Source organism: Anolis carolinensis, chromosome 5 (genome assembly GCF_035594765.1).
Source record: "Anolis carolinensis isolate JA03-04 chromosome 5, rAnoCar3.1.pri, whole genome shotgun sequence".
NCBI classification, from domain to species: domain Eukaryota; kingdom Metazoa; phylum Chordata; class Lepidosauria; order Squamata; family Dactyloidae; genus Anolis; species Anolis carolinensis.
This window is the reverse complement of record NC_085845.1, coordinates 85,860,946-85,882,692: the sequence shown is the minus strand read 5'-3', so window position 1 is coordinate 85,882,692 and position 21,747 is coordinate 85,860,946. Positions and strand designations below refer to the sequence as shown.

The window sequence follows — 21,747 nt, the reverse complement described above, 5'->3', positions numbered from 1 at the left end:
TGTAGTTACTTATACAGTAGACTCTCACTTATCCAACGTTCTGGATTATCCAACGCATTTTTGCAGTCAATGTTTTCAATATATCGTGATATTTTGGTGCTAAATTTGTAAATACAGTAATTACTACGTAGCATTACTGCCTATTGAACTACTTTTTCTGTCAAATTTGTTGTATAACATGATGTTTTGGTGCTTAATTTGTAAAATCATAACCTAATTTAGTGTTTAATAGGCTTCTCCTTAATCTCTCCTCATTATCCAACATATTTGCTTATCCAACGTTCTGCCGGCCCGTTTATGTTGGATAAGTGAGACTCTACTGTATATATATCCTGAGATATTCGTGGAGTAGTAGTTGGCTAAGTATGTGTGCGTGTGTGTGTATAGTAACCTACCCTGTTTCCCCGAAAATAAGACAGTGTCTTGTATTAATTTTTGCTCCCAAAGATGCGCTAGGTCTTATTTTCAGGGGATATCTTATTTTTCCACAAAGACAAATTCACATTTATGGTTGAATTTTTAAAAATGAAAATGTATTATTTACTGTACAGTAGTTGTCATCACAAAACAGTATAACCAAACTGAATCCTTTCAAGAATTTCTATATTATATTTTATTGCTATACTGTTTTAAAATTACTGTTTTAAATTTGTTTGTATGTAAATTTATGTTGTTGTTGGGCTTATCCCTGTGTAAGCTGCCCTGAGTCCCTTCTGGGAGATGGAGGTGGGATACAAGAATAGTTATATTATTATTATTATTTCTTGTTACTACCTTTATTTCCATGTACAATAATCTATGGTATGTACATTTACCGATTCTGCATGCTTCCAAACAAAACCTTTACTAGGTCTTACTTTCGAGGGAGGCCTTATATTTAGCAATTCAGCAAAACCTCTACTAGGTCTTATTTTCTGGGGATGTCTTATTTTCAGGGAAACAGGGTGTGTATATGTATATATATATGCTAAGATATTCATGGGGTAGTAGCCGGCTATATAGCAGGCATGGGCAAACCTGGTCCTTCCAGTTGTTTTGGACTTCAACTCCCACAATTCCTAAGGCTGTTAGGAATTGTGGGAGTTGCAGTCCAAAACACCTGGAGGGCCCAAGTTTGCCCATGCCTGCCATATACCTAAGACAACCCTATGTAATGCAAGCGGTAGCTGGCTATATGCTGCGTGGCGTGAATGAAGGCAGAAGGGCAGCGCCTCCCTCTCTCCCTGCCTCGACGAAGGCCGAGCGGGGTTTCCCTCAGCAGCCGAAGTTTACACACCAGGTTTCCTCACAGCCACAGGCCCCGCCCACATGCGCGCGTGACGGGGGGCCTTCAGCCAATGCACGCCGCCACCCGGGTGACTGACTCGCCGCGGGGCCAATGGGCGAGGGGGCGGCTGGAGAAGCGAAAGCAGCTGTCGGGGCGCGCGGATGCGTGGATGGCGGCGCTCCCTCAGGGCGCCCTTCTCCCCGAAGCCATGCCGCTGCTCCGGCTGAGCGCCCGCTTTGAGCCCGCGAAGGAGGTGGCGCCCTGGCTGGCGGCGGGCCCGGGGGACTCTGGCGTCGCCGGTGAGGCTCCCTTTGGCCTGGCTCCCCCTCTCACTGTTGGGGGCGCCTTGCTCTTCCTTCCCTTCCCGTCGATATCGCCTTATGCCGACCCCCCTGGTGAGGGACCGCCGAGGGCGTGTCTACACTGCCGAGTAATGGAGTGCAGCTTGACACCCCTTTCGCTGTCCTGGCTCCATGCTGTGGAATCCTAGAAGTAGTAGATGAGTGAAACAGCAGCACTCATGGGCATGGAAAACTGTGAAATTACAATTCACAGCACTGAGCAAAAGTGGTATCAGACTGCATTCAATGTGTCGTTGAAGGCTTTCATGGCCGGAATCACTGGGTGGTTGTGCATTTTCCGGGCTGTATAGCCATGTTCCAGGAACATTCTCCCCTGACGTTTTGCCCCCATCTATGGCAGGCATTCTCAGAGATTGTGAGGTATAACAACCTCACAACCTCTGAGGATGCCTCCCATAGATGTGGGTGAAACGTCAGGAGAGAATGCTTTTGGAACATGGCCATACAGCCTGGAAAATGCACAACCACCCAAACTGCATTCAATCTACAGCAGGCCCAGTAGCCAGAAAAACATTAGGGAGGTTTAGCCACCCATGCACCAAGCTTCTGATGACCTCCTTTACCCCAACATCTCCTCCAAACACTGTACTAACAGAATGAACCATTTGCTGAGCCATTTAGGTTGAAAACTTAGGCCCCTTCCACACAGCTGAATAAAACCCCACATTTTTTGCTTTGAACTGGAATATATGGCAGTGTGGACTCAAGATAACCCAGTTCCAAGTAGAGTAGAGTCTCACGTATCCAACATAAACGGGCCGGCAGAACGTTGGATAAGTGAATACGTTGGATAATAAGAAGGGGTTAAGGAAAAGCCTATTAAACATCAAATTAGGTTATGATTTTACAAATTAAGCACCAAAATATCATGTTTAACAACAAATTTGACAGAAAAACTAGTTCAATACGCAGTAATGTTATGTAGTAATTACTGTATTTACGAATTTAGCACCAAAATACCACAATGTATTGAAAACATTGACTACAAAAATGCATTGGATAATCCAGAACGTTGGATAAGTGAGACTCTACTGTAGATATTGTGGAATTTTCTTCCTTGATATTCCTGGTTATATGGCTGTGTGGAAGGACCCTTAGATGCCTCTTCAAATCCACAGGAAATACATATCCTGGGAATGGAGTCTGTGGATTTTGCACTAATTGAGCTTTCACTTGGTCATCCGAAACAGTCTTGTTCATATAAAGTCAAATGACACTGTTTCTTCTCTTTGCTCTTGTTCCACTGTTTCTTTGGCAGGGCTTGGATAGATGAACCAGTGGTAGATACCTCAGCTTCCTCAGCTTTCACCTGCAATCCAGATCAAATCTCTCCACCTCGCACCTTAGGCTTTGCCTGCCAGCTGCAAGTAGACCAACTTGGTCACTTCCACTAAGTCAGCTATTGCTGCTATTTCAATGTAAATTGGTAGAAGAAAGGAAGTTAATGATAGTGTGAATAATCAAAATTTGGTTGAGATAGTGCTTGCAGTTCTGGAGGCACTCTAATTTTTGCTTCTCTTATACCTGGCATGGGGATTTGGTTAACCAGTAAAAATTCATGAATAAACCGGGGTTTTTTTTAATCTGAAAAATATTGGGGTTGGTTTGAACCCCTAAACCACCCCCTCGGCTGCGGGCTTGATCTACAGTATAAATCAGACATGGGCAAACCTTTTTGCTTTGGGGCCACATTGCGGGCCCAGCCGGGAAGGAGAATGGCTGGGTGCACACTGGGCAGAGCAGGCCTGGGAGAGCCCAGGGAAGGGCAGGGCCAGGAGGGGGCAGAGCAGAGCCCAGGTCATCCTCAGGTTGTCCTCCCAGCATAAGGACACGGATTCTCACAACATCCTTATGCTGGGAGGAAGGTGAGACACGTAGCAACTACCACAATCCTCCTCCTGATCCTTCTCCCCCGATTCTTGGGCTGTCCTCTTGGCATTATGCCAGGAGGAGGACAAGACAGGTAGCAGCTGAGAGTGTTCCAGAAGGCTCTCAGCCACCGCATGCCTTAATTGAGCCGTCCTCCCAGCATAAAGATGGGGCTGCTTGCACCGTCCTTATGCCAGGAGGAGGGTGAGACATGCAGTGGCTGAGAGTGCTCCAGGGGGTCATCAGCTGCTTCATGCCTTCCGCCCCCATGGTGGGCTACTGTGTCCTTACGCTAAGAGGACAAGGAGGGCCTCAGGTAAGTGCCCAGGGGGACACATCCGGACCCCTGGCCTTAGTTTGCCCATGCCTGATTTAGAGAGAAGCTTAGACCCAGTTCTTTCCTATCAAGGAATGTAGTTCTTATTTGTAAATAAATCTTTTTGGTAACTTTAAAGATTGAACTCTGCATTTTTGCCTACTATACTCAAAATTCTTTTGCAGCTGCACCACATTTTACCTTTCTGCTTACGTTGAGCTGACTGCTCAATTAAGTATCCTGCTTATATTTTTGGATGTTCTGCTGTTTTGGGAGACTTCCTTAACAAAAGGGTTATCGGCCCAGTCTCTGTCTGTCTGAGCTAACTGCCTGTTGCTCATTGAGGACTGCAGACTTGGGCAGTGTGAGATTGACTTCCACCAGTTCTTAAATTGAATTTGTGTGTAAGTCAGAAAACAGTACATTTTTGAAGTATACCTCTAGCAAAGTATATAAGTTTGTAGCTTTGGATATCATAGAGAAGGGTTAATACCCTGTGGAGTTTGTTTTGCTGTCCGCGCCCCTGTTCAGAAGTTTTCACCACTACCACTACTACTACTACTACTACTACTACTACTTTCTAAGCTATTTTCCCAATAGAGGGGTTAGCACTGTGATTGTCGTTTCCACAGGGCTTTGTTTTGGGCATCCTCAGATCTCAGGTTGGCAGCACACATGTTTTCATTGATGGTGTCCATCCATCTTTTTTTTTTGGCCATCCATGTGGTCAGCATCCTGCAATCTCCAAATGCAGTGCTGTTTGTGCTACTTATGTTGGTTCTCTTCGCATGACATGACTATACCACCATAGTCTTGCTTCGTGCATTTTCTTGCTGATTGCTTTTATTTCTAGCCTTTGACAGACGTCATCAATTGGTACATGGTCAAGAAGTGTCAAGCCAAGTGTTCATCTCAGAGTTTCCATTTCCATTGTAAAGGCTTGTTCATATTTTTTTGTTGCTGGCCAGTACTCTGCTGCATAGAGGGCTACTGGGCGAACAACTGTAATGTTGATCTTAGCCTTGATTTTTTCAGCATTTTTGAGTCACACAGAATGCAAGTACTGTAGTTTGCTGTCACTGTAAATTGGATTTTTAAAAATGTGGCTAGTTGTGGATACAAGGATTGGTGAGAAAGCTTCAATTGAGACACTTTTTCCTCATAATAATTTTCAGGAGTAAATTTCCCTTCTGAGGGATAGATTTTCACTTCCTGATGTCTCACCCCCATTCTTAACTGTGGGTCATTTGTAACTTGGGATTGCCTGCACATACTAGTAATGTATTTGTAATCTGAAATGCAGTCAGTTTAACCAAGCATTATCATCTCATGATAACACAGTTAATCATCTTGACTTTTAGACAAAGTTCAGGCTTGATTTCCTCTGAGACAAATTCATATTTGTCTCAGCAGAAATATTTAAACAGACGCTGCATGGCCATCTGTCAGGGATACTTTGATTGCTTTTCCTGCATAGCAGGGGTTGGACTAGATGGCCCATGTAGTTTCTTCCAACTCTATGATTTGGAACTGTCTTCCAACACTCTGTTTCAAAATACAGTGGAGTCTCACTTATCCAACACTCGCTTATCCAACGTTCTGGATTATCCAATGCATTTTTGTAGTCAATGTTTTCAATAAATTGTGATATTTTGGTGCTAAATTTGTAAATACAGTAATTACTACATAGCATTACTGCGTATTGAACTACTTTTTCTACCAAATTTGTTGTCTAACATGATGTTTTGGTGCTTAATTTGTAAAATCATAACCTAATTTGATGTTTAATAGGTTTTTCCTTAATCCCTCCTTATTATCCAACATATTTGCTTATCCAGTGTTCTGCCGGGCCGTTTATGTTGGATAAGTGAGACTACTGTAGTTATTTTTCTTCTTCTCTGCTTGTTTTCAATGCTCACTTTTCATACTCATACCTCCCCATTTTAAAGAGATGTAAATCATCAGTGGTCATTAGTTTTGTTGTCTTAACCTGCAATGGTAACAGTAGTATTCGAATGGAGGATATTTTGTTGTTGCCTACCTTCAAATCATTTCTTATTTATGGCAGCCCTTATCACAGGTTTTTTTTTTTTAAAGGGCTGAGTATGACATGCTCAAAGTCACACAGTAGGTTTTGAACGTCAAGTAGGGATTCAAATCCTGGTTTCCTGAATTGTAATCCAGTGCTCAAATTGCTGTACCACTCTGGCTCTGATAGGTATGTAAGTAAGGCAGGCACAATGATAGACATAAGTGTTTGTTCAGTTGTGATTAATTCTCTACAAGATGGTACCTTAAACCCTATATTTGAGTGGAGGGGATTCCACAGCAACCTCGGTGGTTTTCAGAAGTGCTGTTTTATGAACTTGGACCACGTGATGATGGTTGCACTGTACATGAACCATTGTTAGGATTCATAACTATCAGGAAGTACCTGCCTGAGCTAACAATGTTTTCTCGCTTCTTTTGAAACTAAACATAGGCAAGTTGTGTGCAAGTTATGAAAGTGTTGACTATCAACATTTTCTGTGAGCAACTGTGTAGAGTTCTTTCTCTTTCCTTTAAATGTTGCTAGGAAAGCACTTGGTTGTTCCTGCACATCAGACAGCATAAATCCAAAGCATTTGGAGAGTAAAACAGCTGTCTTCTAGGTAACACTGTGTGTTTGTGAAGTTTGATTGTTTAACTTGAGATTGATCAGTACAAGGCCAAGATAAACATATGCTCCTGCTGAAATAATGAAGATTTCAATGTTCTTAATCTTGCCTAAAGAGTTACATAATTTGTATGGTTGCCAGAAATATCCAGTCCTTTAAGTATATTTGAATATCTTCCCAAAATGCAGTATCAAGGAAAATCTTGAGAAAGTTCTGAATACTGATATGCAAAATATTAATTAATTAATCTCTGAGATAATTATGTAAAAGATTCCTTTACAGTCCATTCTAAATAAGCTTATTTAAATAATCATGGATTTATTCACATAGATGTCTTAGGAATCTATATATATAAAAGAGTGATGGAATCGCGGCACTGAGCAAAACAACTAAACTACGGGGCCCCCTTCCTTGAAATTGGACAACACAACCCATCATCTACGCCTCTATAATCTCTAAAATCAGGACATTACATAAAGAAAACACTCTGAAAATGGGAATTTCAGAAAGGAAACCAACAGGGCCAGCTAACACCTCCCAACAAAGGATTCCCCCAGGCAGGAAGCAACAATATAATCTCTAAAATCAGGACATTACATAAAGAAAACACTCTGAAAATGGGAATTCCAGACAGGAAACCAACAGGGCCAGCTAACACCTCCCAACAAAGGATTCCCCCAGGCAGGAAACAACCAAGCATCCAAACAGCAAGGCTATTCAGTGCTGTTCAACCTAACCAACCAACATTTCCCCATCATAGTACACCCTCAGGGTTTCAAGCCATGAGGCTACTCTATCTCATTCAGCCTGCCCAAGAAAGGATGCCCCTATGTAGAAAGCAGTCAGTCTTTGAAACAGCGAGGCTATTCAGTGCCATTCAGATTGGCTAAAAAACCACTTCCCTACAACGCAACTACCCAGCCTTCCAAGCAGCAAACCTATTCCATTGTATTCCAGCTCACCAAACAAGGATTCACGTAAGGAGAAAACACCCAGACTTTAAGACTGCAAGGCTATTCACTGCTATTTCAACTGGTCAACAAATGATTCCCATCAGCCACAGCAACGCGTGGCCGGGCACAGGTAGTGCTAGATAAAATAGATAAGAGCAAAAGAACCTTCTGCAGGTGCTTTCTTCCTGTTAATAGTAATACAATGCATGCCAAGTTTCATTATATGTCTTAAAACATTTCTTTTAGTCTTGCTTTTCTCTGTTCAAAACTAGATCGAGCATTTATGGTACACCAATTTTGCCTTTAAACTCTAAATTAGTAGCAAGCAAATGCTAATTAAACATAGAAAAGCCATAGTTTGCTGTGTTATATTATGAGAAAATTGATTTGTGAGACAACTGTATGTTCCATGGACCAAGACAAAACAATAGTTAAGAGTTGCGTTATACAGCTTGGGCCCAGACTATTTGAAAGATCCAATTTTATCTCACATGAGCTTGCTAGCCTGTTAAGATCTTCAGAAGAGGTACTTCTTTCCAATCCTTCTTTCTCAGCAGCATAATTAGTGTAGATTCCAGAAACATTTTTCCTGGCAGCTAGTCTCAGGATCAGACCCTCTCTAGTTTATTTATTTCACACTTGGTATATCATTTTGGCATCAGTTCAACTGCCATGGCTCCCTTCTATGGAATCCTCGGATTTATAGTCTTGTGTACTGGTTTGCATTCTCTGTCAGAATGCTCCATCATACTACAGAGACCAGAATTGCATAAGATACAGCTATGGCTGTAAAAGTGCTGTAATTGGGCAGCACGCAAGGAAACTTTGTTGTCCCTTCGTGGGTGGGTAAATACTGTACTTTTTTTATTCAAGTAGGCTAGGGATCCCTAAACATTTTCATGGTCCCTCAGATTGTTGGGGCCAGATTTTAATTATATTGCAGTTGTATGCACGTGTTTACCTAAATTTCAAATTATTCATCTTACCTTGATAATCCCAGGCTCCAGTATTATAACATTATGACACCTACTTTTCCCACACTGTGTGTTTGTATAATATCACCCTTACTTACTTTTTCTCTTTTCAAAAAGGTTGATTGATCCCAAACACTGTGACATGTCATTATAGTTGTTATGCAAAAAATCAGTTAATGTGTGTGTGTCAACTGTAAAATAAGATGCATGAATCTGATTGGTTGAGTCATGTCAAAGAGCTAGTTAAGCCTGGGATTTTTTTTGATACTATTGCATATTTATTCAGGCTTGAGCTAAGCAGGTGCACAGAGAGTTTGAAGAGAAAAGCAGAGAGACACACACACAGAGTTTGAGGTGTGCTCTTGCTTCATGAGCTACTGGAAAGAATTTATGCATATGGACAAAGGAAAGACTATTTTAAATCTCTCATGAAAGGACATTATGTGAGTTGGTGCAACTGATCACATTGTATATATGTTGTTCTGGATTTAAGAAGAATAAGCCACATATTCTGTATTGTTCATCTGCGTGGCACATATCTTCTTTCTCTGGCAAGGCAGTGCGTGACCTATACATTTTCATTTTTCATTATGTCACAATAGTTAACTTCCTCCAGCTCACTGATTGTTTCCTGTATCCTTTTCTGCAGCTTTTTCAGCCCTGAAATATCTTTTGGGGGTGCATTGACTGTAATAGTTGGAGCCCGGTGGCGAAGTGTGTTAAAGCACTGAACTGCTGAACTTGCAGACCGAAAGGTTCCAGGTTCAAAATCCAGGAGCGGCGAGAGTGGCCGCTGTTAGCTCCAGCTTCTGCCAACCTAGCAGTTTGAAAACATGCCAATGTGAGTAGATCAATAGGTACTGCTCCGGCGGGAAGGTAAAAGCGCTCCATGGAGTCATGCTGGCCACATGACCTTGGAGGTGTCTATGGACAACGCTGGCTCTTCAGCTTAGAAATGGAATGAGCACCAACCCCCAGAGTCAGACATGACTGGACTTAACGTCAGGGGAAAACCTTTACCTAACCTGACTGTAATAGTGCACAATATTCCAAGAATGGCTGCACATAGACTTATATAAAGGTACCATGAGATCTTCAGTTATATTTTCCATTCCTTCCCTGATGATTGCCACCATTTGAATTGTTCTTACAGCCACTGCACATGGAATGACCTATCATTGACCTATCACCATAACCCCAACATCTTTCTCAGTTGGTGAAGTTATGAATTGTTTTGTCCTAGTGCTACAGCTCATAACACTGAGCTTTACAGACTTCTAGTATATGGTGGAATTAAAAGAGAAATGATGAGTAGAGAAGAAAAATTAATTGCCATTGTTCTCCCACCCAGGGAACTATGGAAAGAAAGAAATCCCTTGGCATGTGTGACCAGCTGCTATAAGGCTGATAAGGGGTATAGCCTTGTTTCCTCCTTGTGGAGTCACTGACTGATGTGACGCTGCATTTTCTTTTGACTTTTAGTTGTGATTAGTCAATAATATATAGCGACAGTTATTCATAGAGATCCACTGCACTGTCTTTAGCTGTTGAAAGTGTGGGACAAGCTCTCTGCTCCATACCTTGATCTTTGAAAACTGAGATGCTATTTTAAAGTTTCTTTGTTTTATCTTCCATGACACCATGACCAGGGTCCGGATTAAATAAAATTTTATTTTACCCAAAGGATAGGGGGAAGACAGAGTTATTGATGCCTAAGAGTGCTCAAATATCTTCAGATGATTTAAAATTTCCTTTTAGTGGAAACCTGTATTGTATTGTCCCTGGAATTATAGAATCATAGAGTTGGAAGAGACTTCCTGGGCCATCCAATCCAATCGCCTCCCAAGAAGCAGGAAAATTGCATTCAAAGCACCCCAACAGATTGCCAGTTATGCATATCCACCTGATATTATGGTTTATCATATTATAAGACTGGAATTCTGAAGAATATCCCTATTCATATAGAGTAAACTACACTTCCCATGCAGCCTGTGAACTTCAGTTCACCATACTTTTCTGTCATGTTATTTGTTACTTGTAGAATAACATGTTTCATTGCATATTCTTTTGAAATGTATGTTTGTCAGAGACAGTTCACATTATATTATTTATTATTTCAGAGGCTGTGGATAATTATTTGGAAACACTGCACATAGTAAATGTTGAAAGAAATGGAAACATTATTTATACTTGGAAGGTAAGCTTGGATTTGTTTTTTATTTGGTACTAGCTGTGCCTGGCCACGCGTTGCTGTGGCTTTTTTTAGGTGGTTCCGTGTCTTAGAGGGGGGGAATCCTTTGTTGGGAGGTGTTAGGTGGCCCTGATTGTTTCCTGGATGGAATTCCTTTGTTTTCAGAGTGTTGCTCTTTATTTTGTGTTTTGAGATGAAAGAGTGATGAGTACCGAATGGGTTTGGACCTTGAAAGAGTGGGTGTTTCCCTGTTTGGGGGGGGGGATCCTTTGTTGAGCGTAAGAACGTAGAGACATGGATGAGGGGATGTGTTGTCAATTTTCTAGGTTGTGGGGCCTTTAGTTTTGTTGTTTTGCCCGGTGGAGCGACACCATTATCCTTTTATATATATAGATATAGATTTGTTTTTATGGAGAAATAATAATAATAAAACTTTATTTATACCCCACCACCATCTCCCCGCGGGGACTCGGGGCGGCTTACGTGGGGCAGAGGCCCAAGCAACATAGGACAAAACATAGGCAACATAATACAAATCACACTATAAAAAGATAAAACAGTAATACAATATATCAATTAAACAAAAATACAGGATAAAAAATTGCTTTTAAAACACATAAATGGTAAAATCATAATAAATACGGGATAGATTATTAAAAACCCTCTGGGGCTGATTAATTAATGACTGTATCTCCAAAGGCCTGCCGAAACATCCAAGTCTTCAGTTGTTTCCTGAAGGAAGGTAGAGAGAGAGCCAACCTAATCTCCCTGGGGAGGGAGTTCCAGAGTCGGGGAGCCATGGCCGAGAAGGCCCTCTCTCTCGTCCCCACCAAATGCAGTTGTGAGGAGGGTGGAAGTGAGAGAAGGGCCTCCCCGGAAGATCTCAGCGATCGGGTGGGTTCATAGGGGACGACACGGTCACAAAGATAGGCAGGTCCCGAACCGTTTAGAGCTTTATAGGTAATAACCTGCACCTTAAATTGGGCCCGGAATATAATCGGCAGCCAGTGGAGCTGCTTGAACAGGGGGGTTGAGCGCTCCCTACAAGCAGCTCCAGTTAGTAACCTGGCTGCCAACCGTTGTACCAACTGCAATTTCCGGACCGTCTTCAAGGGCAGCCCCACGTAGAGTGCGTTACAGCAATCCATCCTTGAGGTAACCAGAGCGTGGACCACCATGGCCAAGTCAGACTTCTCGAGGTACGGTCGCAGTTGGCGCACTAGCTTTAGCTGTGCAAAGGCCCTCCCAGCCACCGCCGACACCTGAGCATCAAGTGACAGCGATGAGTCCAGGAGGACCCCCAAGCTGCGGACCTGCACCTTCAGGGGGAGTGCGACCCCGTCAAGCACAGGTAGCCACCCTATGCCCCGATCGGCCTTACAACTGACCTGGAGGACCTCTGTCTTGTCAGGATTGAGCTTCAGCTTGTTGGCCCTCATCCAACCCATTACAGCGGCCAGGCACTGGTCTAGGATCCGAGGGGCTTCCTTGGAAGTAGGTGGAAAGGAGTAGTGGAGTTGAGTGTCATCTGCATAGAGATGGCACCAAACTCCAAAACCCCGGATGACCTTGCCCAGCGGTTTCCTGTAGATGTTAAAAAGCATGGGGGAAAGAATAGAACCTTGCGGGACCCCACAGGTCAAAGGCCAGGGGTCCGAGCAGGTGTCCCCCAGCTTCACCATCTGGGATCGGCCCTCCAGGAAGGAGTGGAGCCACTGTAGTACAGTGCTCCCAAGGCCCATTCCTGAGAGCCGGCCCAGAAGGATACCATGGTCGATGGTATCGAAAGCCGCTGAGATTTCCAGGAAAACCAAAAGGGTCACATTCCCCCTGTCGAGCTCTCTGCGGAGGTCATCCACCAAGCTGACCAAAGCCATCTCAGTGCCATGACCAGGCCTGAAGCCAGACTGAAATGGGTCAAGATAATCGGTGTCATCCAAGAATCCCTGGAGTTGAGAGGCCACCACTCGCTCCAGAACCTTGCCTAAAAATGGGAGGTTTGAAATTGGTCGATAGTTAGATAGAATCGAGGAATCAAGGGATGCCTTTTTTAGAATCGGTCTAATAGTTGCCTGTTTCAGGCTAGATGGATTGCCCTTGTTCCAATGAGGCATTGATAATCCTCAAAAACCAATCGAGCACCCCCCCTCCCCAGCAAAGATTGATAAAGATTGAGACTCATTGCACAATCCTATAGCAGCAACTCTGAGTGTTGGTTCTTGATCTCAACAAAATGGGAATTAAACTCCATGTCATGTAAGAAATCTTTTCAAATTTTGAACTTAAAATTGGGGAGTTGATTAGCCACAAATTAGAGGTTTTACCATTTTATTGGCAGCTCATATCTATAGATGTTTGTTTCACTGCAAAGGTTCCCAAAGTGGCTTACAGATCAATAAAAATAAGCTGAATACTTAGTTAAGTTCACCAAGTTGACTTTGTCGCCTTTGTGAAAAACTGTGTTGAGTTTTCCCAACTAGATGCATATATGTAGCCCTTTTCTGCTACGTTTTTCTGCATATGGAAGTAAGCCCTGCATAAGCATTTATTTCATCATAAATATGGCAGAGTTGTATTGTTAATATTTAGGTTTACAGTCCAGTATCCTATAGTACCCAATAGTATCTATGAATGCAAATAATTACTTGCAGACATCTATGACTGAATAATGTACGCAGGGAGGGAGGATAATCTAGTTTTGCAACTGGTTGCATAAGCTGTGTTGAGTGTTGGAACCATGAGACAGAAGGCCCCACCCTGTGCACAACTGGAAAATTGACAGAATTCTGCCAGCACACTGTTACATTAGTAGATGAACACTGTAGATTAGACTATGGCTATTTTGGCATTAAATAGCTTTGAGCATCACTATGTATATCATCTTCCACAAAGATGATGTATATATTTGTGTGCATGTGCGTGTGGCAAAAAACAACCAAGGAAGGGAGAGAAAAAATCCATGATAAACTAATGAAATCATGCAGTCTTTTTTACAAGAAACTAGAATTCAGAACATATCTTTTTCAGAGAGGAAAATACTTTGAAGATGACATGAATATTTTTCTGTTCATGTGAAAATTTCTATGTGAAAATTGTAAAAGGTACAGAAGCAGGGCTAGCACAAAGTTGGCAATTGTAGATACAATAACTGAATGTTTAAGAATTTTATGTACTCATGGCTAACTCACTTCCGTTGTAGGGGAATCAAGGATACACACATATAGGATTATATGATCACCATACTGAAAAAAACCAGGTAAGCCTTAATTCAAAATTCTTATTTTAATTAGAGAGTGAAAACAATTTGGTCCTCTCTAAAATGAAGCTTTTTAGAAAAGGTAACACTATTAGTTTTTTGTTTTTTTTTATCCCGTGTCAGAAGCGACTTGAGAAACTGCAAGTTGCTTCTGGTGTGAGAGAATTGGCCGCCTGCAAGGACGTTGCCCAGGGGACACCCGGATGTTTTGATGTTTTTATCATCCTTGTGGGAGGCTTCTCTCATGTCCCCGCATGGAGCTGGAGCTGATAGAGAAAACTTACCTTAATTGTTTTTTTACCCAACAAGTAAAGAAGACAGAGTAGAAACTAGGTTGGTCTAGATCAGGCCTGCACAGTTTATGGCCTCCGGAGGTTTTGGACTTCAGCTCCCAGAATTCCTAACTATTGGACAATCTGGCTAGGGCTTCTAGGAGTTGGAGTTCCAAACACCTGAAGGGCTTGAGATTATGTACACCTGATCTAGATGGAAAGATAAAGAATGACTGATTCTGAGGGTGTGCACTTTAAAGGAAGCCAGTTTGGGAGATGTAGGAATACCTTTTCTCAGTTTAGCCAGTTGTATGGAAGAGAAGCCTCCTGAATGAAACCAACAGTGGGGAAGAGAAATAAGGATAGATTTCAGATTTGCTTATATTTCTCATAGACTGCCTACATTAAACAAAATACCCTGTCCAATATAATTTGTAATTTAATTAAATATATTTTTGTCCTATAGCATCTGTATACCTTTGAAAAAGATTTGCAAGTGATCAGCTGCTCAGTCAACAGTGAAAAGACACTTTTGGGTATGTTCCCTCATCACATTGAAGTTATCTTATATAATTACGAAAAATAACAATCTTGATAAATTACAACATCTCTCCCCCCTGCAAGATAATGGCCTTAGGGCAGTGATGAATAAAGCTGAAATCAGTGTGGCGAGAACTAAACCTTATCTCATACACTCTCACTTTGCCTGTCACTCTCCCTCTTTCCCGCTCTTTCCTTCTGTGTTTCAGAAAAGTTCTCTTTCTCTCCCCACCCGCTTCTTCCATGTGCAACATATTGCTTGGAAAGAGATTGATTCTTTTGCTGGAGATCTGAATTACTCATTTTAGTGGGCTAAAGGCCATATTGATTTGAGTTGAGGGCATTAGGACTCCTGCACTAAAAGTTGTCTTTTTTAATGAAAAAGATTGTATGACATCCAGTTGATCGATCTGTCCAAAGTTGACCTATACAATTGTTGAATGGTGAGTCAACACATGGATAAATGCCGATTATGGAACAGGTTTACTGTAGTCAAAATTAAAAAGTCACCTTTTTATTTTGGTGTATTCAGGTTTGTGTATGTATGTGTGTATTCACACACATATATATGTACACACAAAGACATATACATACTACTGTTACTTCTAGCTAGCTTTCCTTTAATAGATTTTAGGATCTAGTATTTAATACTTATAATTTTGATGTGGATTTCTTTTTTTCCAAATTAGCTGTCAGCTTTCTTCAGTCAGCAAAAGAAGAAAGGGTAAATCTTGTATTTCAGCCAGGTACTTAAAACATTGATACAATATTCTGTGAGTGGGGAGCATAGTTCCCAACTACAGATTAATGTTAAATTAATTGTTCTTTTTTACTTCAGTGTCTAAATGTCTGACCTTGCTAATCGAAATTCACCCAGTTAATAATGTGAAAGTTTTAAAGGCTGTGGACAGCTGTATCAGAGTACAGGTAAGTGATGCCATTGATCTTTTCATCTAGAAAAGTAATTAGGTGTTTGAACATAGCTATTAGAATATGTGTTGTCAGTGTCAAAGTGACATGAAGCCTATTTGCTATCTTGAATATAATTTGTGACTTAAAATGTTACCATTATATCTAGACCTGTATGAGCCCACCATTAGCTAGCTATCTAGTTTGAACAGCAATGCTGTAGTTCGTCTGTTATCTTTGAACAATTTCCTTTTACAGTTTCTATATCCAGTTGCAGAAACACATTCTTTTCTGGAAAGCCGTCTCTTACTCATTTCAGAAGATAAATGTAAGCATTTATTTATTTTATATCCTATCATTTTCTTAATTTGGGACCCATAGTAGCTTATCTTGAACAGTAAACTTGTAGTGCCCTATTTATATATTGTTCAGAAGTTAATTGATAGCCTATAGTGTCATCTATTTTAAAGGGCAATATCACATGAAATGTTTTATAGAACTTATGTGTAGAGCTCAAAAAACATACTTTTTTGAATGACAGCTTACCTTAGCCAACACAGGCACATAAAAAATCCTAAAGTCCTTTTCAAGCCTCTCATCTTTTTGAGTTATTTGCGTGTATTTCATCATGCTTTTTTAAAGGTTAAGAAAATATTGGAGTTCTGTGTGGTTTCTGGGCAGTATGGCTGTGTTCTAGCAGCATTTTTTCCGGACATTTCGCCTGCATCTGTGGCTGACATCTTCCGAGGATCTGATGGTAGTCAAGCAAGTGGAATATATATACACCTGTAGAATGTTCAGGGTGGGAGGAAAGAACCTTTGTCTGTTGAACAAGTGTAAAGGGTGCAATTAGCAAGCATGGAAGTAGCCTGGCTTTTGTTCCCTTTGAATTGTTTGTTGCCTAGAGGCATCCATTGATTGTTTACTGTCCTTGATTGTTTACTGTCTGTAGACTTCCTGAGTTTGGGTTCTGTTCCTTATTCACTGTCTTGATTCTAGTGTTTTTCAATACAGGTAGCCAAAGTTTGTTCATTTTCATGGCTTTTTCCTTTCTGTTGAAATTGTCCATGTGCTTGTGGATTTCAGTGGCTTCTCTATGTAGTCTAACAAAGTGGTTGTCTGAGTGGTCCAGAATTTCTGTGTTTTCAAATAATATTCTTTGCCCAGCTTGGTTAATCGTGTGTTCTGTTATGGCTGATTTTTCTGGCTGAAGTAGTCTGCAGTGCCTTTCATGTTCTTTGATTTGTGTCTGGATGCTATGTTTGGTGGTCCCTATATAGACTTGGCCGCAGCTACACGGAATGTGATAGACTTCTGCAGTGGTTAGAGCAGTGGTTCTCAACATATTTTTTGACCAGGGCCCACTTGACCAAGGACCACTTGACCGGGGACTGTCAAGATGCAGAACCAGGGTTTAGGGTGCGCGTTGGTGGGTTTCTTCAAAACCATCGATCAGTCATGCTCCGGACCAGCACCCTGATGAATTGGTGAACTTCTGCCCTCACCAATTCCTCCAATGTCAGACTCAAAGACATCTGCAGTCTGAAGTTCAAACATCTGTTTAATACTTAGAGATATTTACAATTGCAGCAGGAACACTTGATTTACATTTCATATACACACAACCAAAAATCCAACAGGGACCACTCTCCAACATTAGTAACAAAAGGGTTACGAATCAGTTTTTGGTCAAGTTTATATTTGGTTATTTGGAGTGCTGATTCAGAAAATTGCATTGGTTAGACCACATCAGCTCTAGTTTCTGATACAGAACATATGCCATCCAGTAGTTGCCATCTGCTCACGCACAGAATACCATATTTAATAATCTAAAGCGGATGTGGTCTATCCAATACAATGGTCAGCTCTGCAGAAAGGAGCAGGAATAAAATAAATAAAATAAAATAAATTAAGAGGAATGAGGTTCGCGGACTGGAGTTTTGTTCTCGTGGCCCACTGCTGGGAAACAGACCACAGGTTGAGAACCACTGGGTTAGAGGATCCCTCTTGTCCTTAGCTGACCATGACATTTGTTGAATTTTCTTTGTGGATCTGTAGATTGTTTGTAGGTTGTGTTTCTTCATCAGTTTCCTTATGCAATCAGTGGTCCCCCTGATGTATGGTAAGAACATCTTCCCTCTAGGTGGCTCTATGTCTTTATTTCTGTGGCTTGTTCTTGCTCTTGCAGCTCTTCTGATGTCTGGAGAAAAGTAACCTAACCATTATCCTGTAAAGTCCATTTTCGGTGATTCAATTCATCCTGAAGGAGGTGGGGTTCACAGATTCTGTTTGCATGGTCCTCCAGAGCTTAAATTGTTCCTTTTTTTGTCCTGGATGATGATTGGAATTTTTATGTAGATATCTATCAGTGTGCGTGGGCTTTTTGTATACTGTGTGGCCCAATTGTTGGTTTGGTTTGCGAGTGACATGGACATCTGGAAGTAGTCGTTTTCCTTCATTTTTCTCCATAGTGAATTGGATGTTTGGGTGGATATTGTTGATGTGGTCCAGGAACTTATTTAGTTCTTCTTCACAGTGGCTCCAAATGATGAAGATATTGTCCACACAATGGAACCATATAATGGGGAGAAAATGCTGCTTAAACACGGTCATACAGCCCAGAAACCACACAACACCCCAGTGATTTTGGCCATGAAAGTCTTCGACATAAGAAAATATTAATGTCTGTGATTGGCGATCTCTTTATATACAACCATCTCTGGTGCAGCAAAATGGTTTCTTAAATTGTCCTATCTTTTGGGGGCATCATTGTTCAATTTCTCTCATCAGACTCTCCAGTGGCATCCAAAAGATTATCGAGTTTCATGAATGAAACATGGCAATAGCTTGGCACAAGCTGCACAATAGCTGCAAGAAAGATCACCTCTATGTAAAAGAAACCCTGGTTTCTTGTCAGTGCCTTAAGGACAACAAATAGCTTTTTTTGCTATTTGCTATGTATCTTCCCCACATTTTATTGAACCCTAATTTTTTATAGTTGCTCTAGAAAAATTACTGTTTGAAAATCAAAAATAAAAAGTAGTTCAGTATAAGTGATTGCTTCTTAATATAATGACAATCTTGAGTCATTTTCTGTGTTTACATAATTAAGCAGTGTCCCCTCCCCAAACACACACGGCTTTTTCACGTTGTTGAAGAGCAGGGAGAACAGTGGGGATATATTCAGCTATTTTCCTGTATCTGAATATGGTGTAGGAATATCATCTGCAAGGACATGCCAAGAAATCCTGGAGATTTCCACTGGTGCATCCAGGCTGTGTTTCTACTGATTTCTCTCTCTGTCCAACAACACAGAAATTGGTTCCCTATTTCACTGCATAATTGTTTCATTTTTTGCGTGGAGCAGAAACAAGAAAAAACATTTCAATTTGCTGACATCTTCTGTATATTTTATGTAAGAAGTTATAATGTGACATTGTTTTTGAATTTAAGATGCTGAGAAAGTTGACATTAGAGTTGTCAGAGATGGACAAGGAGTGGTAAGTAGATTAAAGTTTTTTTCTGGTTGGGCTGTGGAATAATGGCATAGTTTTGAAATGTTAATTTATTCAGTAGCAACTTTCTTCAAGCAATTCATGGCAATATTCTACAGTGATAATAACATAGACACAGCGAAATGTAATATAAGATCAGCAACAAGAGTGCCAAACTATTCCCCTACAAGCTATAAGTTAACAAGTAGAGGACCATCAAGGTGTGACGCAGAAAGACTAATAAAGATAGTTTCGGGAGATGACAGATTCCTGTGACCAGGCTCCAAAAATCAAGCCCCTGGGAATCCTGCCACTCACCCTGCCTTTCCTAAGGGCGATATCTTGAATGTGGATTTTTGGCTTTGTTGTTGTCTGGGTTCTTTAGTTTTGGTGTGCCTGGCCTGACTCAAGTTCAGGTTTGGTAGAGAAACAGAGACATGTTTAAAACTAAAGCAACAATAATACGTTTCTTAAATGTAGTAGGATAATTCAGTAACTTCTGATAATCTGGTCATTAAGCTCTCCAAAACCAAAGGTAGAGTTATCCATTCTTTCTCAAATCTAAATGCCTTTCTACTTGTCCACAGTCCCTCTCTTTCAGCTCAAAGCTCAGTCTGTGTCAGATTCATCGTATCAGTGCCAATTCAAATCCTGTCTGTATCTCAAAGAGGTCAGCCTCTGCGTTTTGATACACTCTATTCCCCTAAACCCACCCCCCAATAGCCTCCCTGGGCCATAATTGGCGGCCTTCAAGCCATATTTGCCTAGTACCCGCCTTCCTTGGTAATGAGCAGGGACCTTTTCCTTTTAATCTTGCTGCAGAATATCCAAGGTTTTTTTTTAAAAAGGTTTCTGAACCTGGGACTTCTCCAGATCTCTTCCATGGCATGTATAGAAGTTCTAAGAGTAGTATTTTACAAACATATTTACAGTAGAGTCTGTCTTATTCAACATTCTGTATTATCCAACGCAGTCTGCCTTTTCGTAGTCAATGTTTTTGTAGTCAATATTTTCAATACATTGTGATGTTTTGGTGCTAAATTCGTAAACACAGTAATTGCTACATAACGTTAGCGTGTATTGAACTGCTTTTTCTGTCAGTTTGTTGTAAAACATGACATTTTGTTGCTTAATTTGTAAAATTATAACGTAATTTGATATTTAATAGGCTTTTCCTTCATCCCTCCTTATTATCCAACATTTTCGCTTATCCAATGTTCTGCCAGCCCATTTATGTTGGATAAGCGAGAGACTACTTTATTTTTATTACTAGTTATTTTATCCTTTCCTCCCTCCTTAATTAGTGCTTGTGTCCTCATTTTTCAGGTAATTGCAAATTCAAGCCAGCTTTCAAGAGAGAGAATTGCTGATGATCTCATTTGGGCCCAGTGGGACATGATGGAGCAAAGACTATTCTACATTGTCCCAAAGGTGAAACCAATTGAATGTTTTGTTCCCTTGATCACATATTTACATACTTATAGAGTGGGAATGCTAAGTTTAAAATAGTTTGTGGTGTTTTCTGTGATAAAGGACAGAAGAGTGTGTGTGTTTTTTTAAAACACACATCAAAGCTAAGCTGTTCATGCTTCCTGCCTTTGATCTCATTGTGCTTAATCCTACATAAGTATTGAAAGTATGGGCCTATTCACTCACGAGGGGAAATATTCAAAACTTTCATCCTGAAAACAGATTATGATGCTGAGCTCCATGGCAAATTGAAAGGTCACTTTTGGCAAAATTAAGAATTAAAAAATTTAAAAAGCCACCTTGAGTCTTCCAGGAGAGATAAAGTGCGGTATAAATAATAATGATAATGATAATAATAAAGTTAAACTGAGAAAACAGGCATTTAGTAGAGGAGGGTAAAGAAAACAAAAATAAAGGAATTCAATTATTTTCTTAAACTTTTCTTAAACTCTTAAAGGTTGTTTTGTAGACTAAAACTCACATTATCCCCAAACCAGCATGACTTTGTCTATCTTTTTACAGAAAGAACATATCTGGGGGATTTGGTGCACTATACTTCAAATATAAGTTTTCCAATTTTAATGACATTTATCTCAAAGTAGCATATATGCCCAGCATTGCCCATTCATAAGAGGGGCTGCTGCTTTTCTTTCTTCCTCTTTCTCACCCCTCATATATTTCCCCTTTCCTTTCTCATCCAACCAGAATGGCAAGATCCAAGACTTTTTCAGTTGAGTCTTTTTCAGATTGCACCTCTTACCATCCCAGAATGATGAAGCTTTGCAGTAAATACCATTTCTCATTCCTTTCTTTCCCTTTTTTTTCTCTTTCTTTCCTTTCCTTCCCCTTCACTTTCTCCCTTCTGAGAGGGCCTACCTCACAATGTCTCCATGGCAACATGGCTCTCTTTATGGCTCTTTCCCTCTTCTCTCCCTTGTCCTCATACACACATCACCTTACTTTCCCAGTAACATCACAAAGGCCCACTTCATCTAGCAACAGCCTTTGTGGTACAGACAGACAAACAGACAGTCATATGTTGACATTTATTTATACATATAGATGTGACACTACTGTTCTACTGCAGATTGAGGCCATGTTTCAGAATGGCTTGGGGCAAGAATGGGTAACATAGCTCTCTCAGATGTTTATTTATATTTATTATTTATTGTATTTATATACCGCTTCTCTCACCCCTGGGTGGAATCAATGTGGTT

General features: G+C 40.8%; 1 protein-coding gene across 3 annotated transcripts in view; it reads left to right on the top strand.

Annotated features, from left to right (window-relative positions):
- The first annotated feature begins 1,372 nt into the window (after nt 1–1,372).
- The window catches only part of gsap (gamma-secretase activating protein), a 68,410-nt gene continuing 48,035 nt past the window's right edge, over nt 1,373–21,747 (top strand). Inside the window, exons 1-9 of one of the 3 annotated variants that reach the window (XM_008111525.3) lie at nt 1,373–1,566; nt 10,519–10,595; nt 13,789–13,845; nt 14,584–14,653; nt 15,347–15,403; nt 15,496–15,584; nt 15,825–15,894; nt 19,020–19,066; nt 20,387–20,491. In XM_008111525.3, coding sequence (XP_008109732.1) covers nt 1,437–1,566; nt 10,519–10,595; nt 13,789–13,845; nt 14,584–14,653; nt 15,347–15,403; nt 15,496–15,584; nt 15,825–15,894; nt 19,020–19,066; nt 20,387–20,491 — 702 coding nt within the window. In that variant the 5' untranslated portion in view covers nt 1,373–1,436. The remainder of the gene's footprint in view (nt 1,567–10,518; nt 10,596–13,788; nt 13,846–14,583; nt 14,654–15,346; nt 15,404–15,495; nt 15,585–15,824; nt 15,895–19,019; nt 19,067–20,386; nt 20,492–21,747) is intronic. The other 2 variants (XM_008111523.3, XM_008111524.3) reach the window with 2 other exon arrangements.